Raw genomic sequence first — 10,127 nt, 5'->3', positions numbered from 1 at the left:
TGTTTGTGTCACAGACCAGCCACATCTCTGTGTAAGATAACATGACAAATGTAAACAAAACAGAACCATCATTCACAGATCACACAAGGTCATTCACATACAATACCAACTCACTAAAAACACTACATACATCAGGTCATTGATCATTGCAACTGACAAGCAAACACAAACAGCTTAACATAAATGCCAACCCGGAATCCTACCATGATCTCTCTGGACCTGCCACATCCTTGCCAACGCAGGCTTAGGAGCCTGCTTGCCTGCCATACCCATGTTTAGAGTCCTCCAACAGAGCAAACTCAAATAGGCCTACCACACATGAGGCGAAATAGTCCTGCCAGTGATGAAAGTTTACAGTCCCTCCAGGTTCCTTCGGAGTCCTGACCAACTATGACGTCCCTTTGACGTCATCAAGAGTGACGTCATCCGTGTCCGCATTGCTTCCCACATCAAGTTAGTACTTCGTTTGTACATGTTATTATAAGTTTAGGGGCAGATTACAGCTTAGCCTGTGAAACTTTTCATAAAGTTTAACATCTGGCAAGAAATAATACAGAAACAGAAGTCTTCCATTCACTAAATTAAACACCAAAAACGGTAAGGATAATTTCACTGTCCGTATGGCCATTTGGTTTTTTTAAAATGAAAAAAAAAAAAATCTTTAGTTTATACTTTACATTATTTTGCGTTGCCTCACGCGCACTTGACGTAATCCGTCTTGTGTTGACAACTTCGGGGGAACACGATCAAATTTTACCTGCATATTGGAGGTGAAACTCGAGGCTATTCCTTTCACAAAAGATTATGGTTTAAGTTAAGGGGAGTGGTTTACTTTATATGAAGAGGGTAGAAACTACCAGAGACCCTATATCAGTATAGAGACCACATTTCAATGTAATGTTGTCTTCCTTGTCCGGAATATAACATGCCTCAACTCACTACAGTCCGTTTGCTGCAGAAGCGTATCGCCGAAATGCAAAATAGATATATATCCAAAGGCAACAATTCGTCTTAAATGGCATTAGAATAGTTTATTTGTCCAACTCGTCATCATAATTTCAGACACTGTCTTGAAGTATAGAAAAACATGTTTAAGAAGCGACATATCATGTCATTGTGTGTGGTTCAATGCTTGTTGTTACAAGGATGTCTGTGCAATCAACAAAGCACCCGAAGGGCATCGCGAAACACAGGAATTGTCTCAAACGTCTATTCCGAATTATTTACTTTGTAACTCTCACTGTTTCTGTCAACTGAAGTAATAATTTGACTGAAACTTCCCTGATCTAAACCATCTCTTTTACAATATGAAGCTTTCATTCCGGTCTCAACTTTGTCAGTACACCCCCTCCAGCTTGCAATAACTATAAACGTGAAATACCAAGGTTTTCAAATCATCTGTGATTTTCATCATGTACCATATTGTAATGATATATTGAGCTCGTTTTGTTTATTTTATTATTTGAAATTAGCTGAATAGAAATACCAAGAACATCATTAACATTGCTTTGAGAATATTTTACAGATTCCCATTGTATATTCCGTTTAATAACTACTGCAGAAAGATACGCTTCTGATTTAGACTTTTCATTTGACAGAATTTTATTACAGAAAAAAACAGTAGTAGCCTAGCCGAACACATGCGAATTTCACGTGCGAATGTAGGGATGTTCAGTTTACAGTGCGGACCCCCTTATAAAAACAGGCATTACACCACCAACAATTACATGCATGACAGTTTCTTACACAGCTTTTTCCACACCTCATGACAATGTCTGAAATTATTTTGACGAGTCGGTTTGGACAAATAAAAATCTTTCATACCATTTAAGACCAAGTTTTGCTTTCAAATGTATATCTATTTTGCATTTTATCGGTATGATTTTGCAGTAAACGGACCATAGGTGGACGCGTCAATCGGTGTGAATCTGCATTGTAGTAACGTTACGATGAAATATAAGATGCTTAAAAAGTCACAGATAAACGTTCACAATGTTTCTGTCGCCAGCATTTCCAATACCGACGTACACAATTCACTTTCCTCATGGCAAACATCCTGAAAAAGGTGAATTCTTCCTCCACGATTATTCTTTGAGATGACTGTAATAACAATACAATGCATCGACAGGCACTTAACTTTGAAACAGAATCGTAGTTACGGGGAAACGTATGTTTTTCCCCACGAAATGTATGTTGAAGAAGGAACTATGACCGTCAGTATGGAAAATAAATAAAGACTAATTTCAACTATATTCCAACCATAAGGCCTCGCTACCCTCACGACTCTTCGCTAGTAATCACGAAGTACGTACAACTTTGTTATTAAGGTGGCTAGAGACATGGCTTGCTGTTCAAAAGTTGTACAGCCATGGGCATGCATGGGGGTGCTCCATAACCGGAAGTACTTATTACGTTTGCTTCTAAGGGAGCTTAAGGCATGGGACTTTTTGTTACCAGTGTACTGCCCTGGGTATGTGCGCCTACAAACCAGAAAGAGATTAATGTTGTTTTTTAAACTGAAAGTTATGTTTTGTTGAACAGGAATCATTAGGAAGCCGGTGAGGCATTTAAGGGGATGTTGGCTTGGGCTACTGAAGGGAAGGCAATGCGGAGTTGGGGCGATTAAAATATTATTACTTGGTTTGTCATAGAATAAGTTTAGGTCCGAGCATGCATTTGAGTTTAATACAGATAAATCTGAATTTGTTATTTTGTTTTTTAACGCCGCAGTCAACAACATTCAATTATATGACGGCGGTCTCTAAATAATTGAGTCTGGCACAGACAATCCAGTGATTGTCATAATGCGCATAGATCGACGCATTTGGGATACGATGACACTCATCATCCAAGTCAGGGAGCCTGACCACCCGATCCCGATATACGCCTCTTACGACAAGCAAAGTCGCCTCTTACCAAATGCATCGGTTCTAAGATGTGTACAGAGGGTGGTGGCCATGGGTTGTTTGGAAGTAATCTTGGATCCGTGGGGAATGAGAGCAAGGACGCGGACATGTGAGATGACAATATGTGGATTGGGAATAGTTTGAAGTGTGAAGCTAGTGTATAATATATAGTAAGTTTGAAGTTTGGAGTATTGGGAGCGCGGTCGTGGGGAAACAGTATTGAGGTTTAGCTGTGTGTGTTGTTAAAACACTATAGCACGGACGTGGAAAGGGACAACTTATTGTAAGTGATAGAGACAGTTACAGGTTTGGAGCTGAGGTAGACATTTAGACGCGCGGACCATGAAGGTGAAATCTAGACTCAGGCACCTCATTGAGGACAACCAAGTAAAGTGTGGCTTGTGAGAGATGTTGGTGGTGTTGCGGATTTTTGGGTTTTTGCGGATGTTGTGGTGGGTTTTTTATGTATTCTATTATTTCATATGGAAAGGGTTTTGTCGCTTTATTTATACAGATGTCCTTTGCATTAATAGCATATTTGTTCTGTTGTTTGCGATGTGTTAGCATGTAGGGCATATTCCAGTGTGGTGGGGATTTGTAATTTGAAGGTGGTTGTTCTTTTGTTACTGACAGGTAAAACTTGTTTTAGTGTTGATTTCATTTGGGGGATTTATCAACGTATTGTATTTTGTTTCTGTAAATATAAGTGTGTTTAGGGAAGCAAGAGTTGCCTGTGCGTCTTATTAGTGCTTTATTCATTGACTTACATATTTACTGTATGTTAATGGTAGTCAGTGTGTGCGTGACCATGTGTATGCAGTGAGGCCAGTGTAGTTGCATGTCTCCTGCACTGACAAAAAGTGTTTCCTACAAACTTAATAAGTAACAGCGGCCAGAAGGTTCTTAAACAGCGAATTTACTATCCTGCCTGGTAGATATCACGCTGCAACGGTGAAGAGAAGGGGTATCCCATGTGGAGGGGAAAGTCCGAGTAACTCTTCATTCCTTAAAGATAATGTAGCCGAGGCCCACCGAATAATCTTTATTTAAAGCTAACAAAAATAACATGTTCATAATTCTGAGCTACTTTTGGATACTATAACTGTGTTCATATTTTAAGCAATCAGAGTAACTTTTGACGAGAAAAGAAGCAGGTAAACATGTATATCCTTGTCCAGGTCTATATATCTCCTATAATCTCCGTCAGCTTGTATTAACAACACGCGATTGATAAAATGCTACTTTAGGATCCCAAGAAATTATGATGAGCCGTGTACCATGTATTCTAAATATCAGCTTGCGAGAGAGCTTGGTGCTCGTGCAACAACAGCAAAGAACATATTCCTCGTACATCAAGCAGGGGTAACGCACACAGATTATACTAGCTATAAAGAGCTCTGTTCTATTTTTAAGATATATAAATCCAGTTTCCAGCCTTGCCGAACTGTTTCCCTCCTTTTGACCAAAGAGATTCCACCTCTTATAGCCCTTGCATTAGCTTGAAATAAAATGGCGGCGCACAGTAAAGACAATCTGATCAATAATCAAGACCTCTATTGTAATAAAACAGGTCTTACTTCACGCAGTGCATCAAATCACTTGACTACTTCATTTAAAAACATAAAAATATTTCGAAAATATCTGTCGACGCCCAGTTGGAGGTAAACCTGCTTTGAAATCTACACTTTGAAATACATTTTATTTGAGAATCGGATGTCTAGTTTGTCACATGACTTTGATTGGACTTTGCATAAACTTGTTAGTCAAGCCAAAATGTAACTCGGCAATTCCAACCTTGTTCGGCAGAGTGGTGACTGGATTTTTGTAGTCATTGCCTGGGGATTATGCTCATCACTTCCGCCTTGGTCCGTGTCGGGGGAGCCATTTTGAGACAACAAATAGGTGAATATTGGCCTTGTAACGTTGTTAATGTTTAAAACTTTACACCAAGATTTAAATGAAGTAGGAAGGTTTGTTAAGTTTGCCAGTGTAAAACAATATTTGTTTATTTTAGGGATCTGGCAATTGATTTTTCGTAGTATTTTGTAAATAAATATAAAATGTCAGCGAAAATCATTATATGTCACCTATATTGTTTATGTCATTCACGTTTTTCCTTTGCAAATTGTATTCAGCAGATGTCAACAGGGATGCAAAATGAGCAAGACAGATTGATACTAATTGATACTGACTGTTTTATAAATTGAACTTGCCTACGAGGGGCCACCTCTGCTAGTCTTAATATTTACGGGGGGGGCACGGGTAGCCCAGTCGTCTAAGGCGCCGCTATTCGCTGTGCAGAGTTGCGTCCCTTGGGCACGCCAGAAACCTATGATTGTGGGTTCGAATCCCGGTTCGCACCGATTATGTTTCTAGGTTTGTCAGCACCATACCCGTGCTCGTGGGTTTCACCGAAGTGGTAAACGTCTGAGACCTGCATCACTTCGGGCTTTCCTCCCACAGTAAGCTGACACGCCGCGATATAACTGGAATAATGTTAAAAGCGGCGTTAAACCTAACTCACTCACTCGATTAATATTTACGAACTGGTTTGAAAAAACTCCTGACAAGTTAGTGAAATTCACTTCGGAAGTGAGTAAACTTCACTAAATATTTCTGTCAGTGTGTGGTTAGTTTGGTGATTTTTGGTAGCTCTGTGTCTGTATATTGAGGCGGGAGGTGACATGAATAGTCGTGTATGTTTGTCATCGTGTATGCTCGTAGTAGGTTGTTCAGCAGCAAGTAACAACCGTCACATCAATCCGCAAGCATCTTGTACTGCCTTTGTCAGATCTCTTAACAAGTGCAGTCATATTACGATCTCATCCTGCCGGGTACCATTTTGACGTTGATATGAAATAGCTGATACCTCAGGTAGGTATGCCTGCATTATCTTGATACATACAGAACATAAACTTATCTAAAGAGAAATACTAGTAACTATGACAACGAAAGCATTATTATTCATACAGTTACAGGATATAGAAATCGGGATAATACTGTGATATAGAAGGTGTGTCCAGAAACTAAAAGGGGGCGTTCTTCCCTTTTGTACTTTCAAAGATCTATATTCAATAATCCATGAAGGAGCTCGACATATGCCTTACAGAAAAACGTGCCTCACACACAGTATACATGTTGGGGGAATCAAACTCGGGTTTTAGGGTGATCTCTCGAAAACTTTGACCATTTGCCTCCCACCACAGAAACAACACACACTCTAACAAATACACCCTATGTTTATATCATTTGAGAAGCGATCTTTCTTCTGTTTGTAGTTACTTTTGAGTCCGTCACTTACATTTAACAGGAAAAAAAGTATTTTCACAGACGTCTATGTATTAAATTTTATAACAATAAAGAAACGATGATAAGAATGTAGCCTTGCACATGTAACGTGACCTGATAAGAGTGAAACAGATATTGACCTAAATGCTGCAGGAGACATAGACTACACCTTCTCCTCAGGTATATATACTATCTCGCCACATGTATAGGTGTTACTTCATTAACATGGAGCTTTCAGTTGTCATCGCTATTATATTCGCTTCGTGTTTAAAAATCAGCACTGCTGCAGACAAACCACACATTGTCTTCATTGTGGCCGATGACCTTGGCTGGAATGATGTTGGCTGGATTAACCCTGACATCAAGACCCCGACACTTGACCGTCTCGCCCGTAGTGGTGTCATCCTTAACTCCTCCTATGTCCAGCCGCTGTGTTCCCCCTCCAGAAACTGCTTCATGTCAGGCAAGTTCCCATACCACACAGGGCTCCAGGATAAAGTTGTCTTCATAGAACAGCCCAAGTACATGCCAGCTAATCTGACCACCATCCCACAGAGGCTGAAGACCCTCGGCTATGATACCCACATGGTCGGCAAATGGCACCTAGGCTTCTGTAATTGGAAGTACACGCCCACCTACAGAGGCTTTGACACCTTCATGGGCTACTATGCAGGTATGGAGGACTACTTCACACATGTCAGGGACGAGGTGGCTGATTACTATGGTTATGACTTCAGGAACATGACAGATGTGTACAAGGGCGCCCAAGGAGAGTACTCTACACATCTGTTTGCGAATAGAGCCATTGATATCATAATGAACCATGACAAATCCAAGCCGATGTATCTGTATCTGCCGTTCCAAGCTGTACATGGACCACTGCAGGTGCCCGCCAAATATTCAGACCAATACAGTCATATACATGATTTGAATAGGATGGTTTACAGTGGCATGGTGAGTGCTTTGGATGAAGCTGTGCTCAACATCACCACTGTCCTCGAGAACTATGGATTCATGGACAACCTACTTCTTGTGTTTACAACAGACAATGGTGGGCCTCCCAGACATGGAGCAAATAACTGGCCTCTGAGGGGCGGGAAAGCCACACTGTGGGAGGGAGGCACCAGAGGAGTGGGTTTCGTCTACAGCAAGACTCTGCTGAAAAAGAAAGGTTACACTCACCCTGGTCTGTTCCACGCTGTGGACTGGTACCCCACGTTACTGGACATAGCAGGGGGAGACTCCAGCCAGCTGGACATAGACGGGTTGAGTCAGGTCGACATGATCATCAACGGAGGTGGCAGCGTCAGGAAGGAATTTGTCTACAACATCTACGACGACCACTATGCTGCAGCTTTCAGGTGGGGAGACCTGAAGTTGATGGTTGGTGAAATCTCACATGCAGGTTGGTATCCACCTGCTGGGTCTGACTTAGATGTCCCCGTCATGGACGACTCTCTCCTCCCTAGCGTCATGCTGTACAATATCAGCGCCGACCCCACTGAGCACCAGGACATCTCCAAGGACAACCCCGACCTTGTCAACTTCCTGCTGCAGATGCTGGCCCAGAAGAATGGGACTCGGATGCCAGCAATGGACCCACCCTCTGACCCTCGATCTAACCCAGTCAACTTCAATGGCGTCTGGAGCCCCGGCTGGTGCTAGAGATTGCTTGAGTACATTACTTCAGTGCAGATTGTGACCTTTCGAACCACCGAGAAATGTGTTATCACCAAGTCACGTAACAGTATTTCATATTTACGTGATTAAATTCACATCTGTGTCTATACCTGTGTAAAACTGGATCGTGTAGGAAAATACCAAATGCTGTACATAAAGTGACACATTGCGAACATTTCTGTTTGGCAAACTGGCTGAGTGCTGCGATATATATCTTGGTTGAAAATTAAATTGTCTGTAAACCGTCTTCAGATATCGATTGTCCAAGCTTTCTGTTGGTTATATGATAAACATGATTATTGCAGGAAGCAATTCTTGTGGTTGTGACACCTCTGTACGTACACAAACAGTATACAAACAACCAAATTGCACATAATAACATCGACTTTTACCTTTTGACCACGAAATTTATTCAGTTTCATAACATTGCAATCATAATCACAAAGTAAACTGATAATTGACAAAAATACAGTTATAGCACGAACAATAACATACTCACAACTGAACAGTATACTTGAATTCCACATGAACTACTGGTTGAGTTCAAGGGAGGTGTTCCCACAAATAGTCCAGTGGGTGACGTGGAGCTTGCTTTGACTTCAACAAAACTGATTAGATTAGCTTGTGAATTTTTTCTGGCAAAAATAACAGGTCTTCCGTTCTCTAAATTAAACACCAAAAACGGTAAGGGCAATTTCACTGACCTATACAAATGAGAAACAAACAATCATCAGTTTATAATTTATATTATTTTGCGTTGTCTCACGCGCACTGACAATGTGGACCTGTGCTGACAAGTTCGGGGGAACGAACACGATCAGATTTTACCTGCATATTGAAGGTGAAACTCGAAGCTATTCCTTTCACAAATGATTATGGTTTTGGTTAAGGGGAGTGGTTTACGTTTGATTCGTCCCCCCTTGTAACAATAGGCAGAGTCATTGGACCACCAACAATTAAATAAGAGCTTTTTCTACCCCTCATAACACTGTCGGAAATTATGGTGACGAGTTGGTATGAACAAATAAGTAACTTTAATTTCATTTAAGACGAATTTTTGCCTTCGTTTATCATATTCATTTTGCATTTCATCAGTACGGATCTATAGGCAGGCTTCATTGGAAACGTTCCGATAAAATAAGACAAAATTAAGCTAATATAGATACGTTCCGAATGTATCTGTCGCCAGAATTCTCGATACCTAAGGACAAAATTCAGTTTCTTCAGCGCCATAATTCTAAAATAGGTGAATCCTTCCTCCACAATTATACTTCACCACGACCGTATAGACAGTATAGTGCACAGACAGGTACTTAATTTTGAAACGTATCGTAGTTACGGAAACGCATGTTTTTTACCATGAAATTGTTTTGCCGAAGGAACTCTTATTAAACCGGAATTACTTATAACTTTTGCTGACAGGGTAGCTTAAGGCTAGGACTTTCTGTTTCCAAACTGTGCTTTATTTTGCAGGTGCTTGAATACGGAGTGTTTGGATACCGATAAGGCTTAGAGGAACAGCATCGATTTGAGGCGAGGAGTGAGTGAATATGGTTTTACGCAGCGTTTAGTAATATTCCAGCAATATCACGGCGGGGGACACCAGAAATGGGCTTCACACATTGTACCCATGTCGGAAATCAAACCTGGGTTAGTGAAAGCTTTAACCACTAAGCTACCCGACCGTCCCTTGAGCTTAGGACTTGTAATGTGAATATGGCCTACATGAGCTTTGTGCTAACAGGTAAAATCGTTTTAGTATTGATTGAATTTGTGGAATGTACTGATTAATGACCCCTACAAGCTAAAATATGAAGTTTTATATCTTTTTGATACGTGCACAAAGTGCAATTAGTGATTCTCGAAGCTGAGTGGTCGTATAAACAAAGATAAATATAATTGGACGATAGGACGATTTCTTCCTCATTTAGTTTTTCTCTCACCCAGCATTCATTCAGATGTTTCATGTGCAACAATCACAGATTCGAGATTCAAGAAAGATAATTTCACATTATTTCACATGATTTTTAGTTTACAATGAACATAATTACAAAAAACAAAACTATGTCTGCGTTGTTTGTAAACAAGTATGGCTGACCATTTGACACCTGTCAAGTAAATGACCTCGTTAAAGTAGATAATGTCTAACAGGAAGAGGTATTCGTCAAATTCAACCTCTGAACACATTTAATATCTTTGTTGTTAAAAATTACAAATGGCCTGATTGAAGTTTTAAGATTCACATTGCGAGTG

At 40.5% G+C, this 10,127-nt stretch overlaps 1 protein-coding gene across 1 annotated transcript; it reads left to right on the top strand.

Annotated features, from left to right (window-relative positions):
• The first annotated feature begins 6,386 nt into the window (after positions 1-6,386).
• Positions 6,387-8,121, top strand: LOC124137774 (arylsulfatase I-like). The gene has a single exon (XM_046504213.2). It carries the CDS (start codon positions 6,396-6,398, stop codon positions 7,857-7,859), a length of 1,464 nt encoding a protein of 487 aa, XP_046360169.2. The 5' UTR covers positions 6,387-6,395; the 3' UTR covers positions 7,860-8,121.
• Positions 8,122-10,127: the final 2,006 nt, after the last annotated feature.

Source organism: Haliotis rufescens, unplaced genomic scaffold (genome assembly GCF_023055435.1).
Source record: "Haliotis rufescens isolate VD_foot unplaced genomic scaffold, xgHalRufe1.0.p SCAF_99, whole genome shotgun sequence".
Classification (NCBI taxonomy): domain Eukaryota; kingdom Metazoa; phylum Mollusca; class Gastropoda; order Lepetellida; family Haliotidae; genus Haliotis; species Haliotis rufescens.
Note: the sequence above shows the minus strand (reverse complement) of the source record. Positions and strands in the feature narration are given on the sequence as shown.

Excerpts from the sequence above, each read along its gene's own strand:
- LOC124137774 (XM_046504213.2), top strand. The coding sequence starts at position 6,396 with ATGTATAGGTGTTACTTCATTAACATGGAGCTTTCAGTTGTCATCGCT.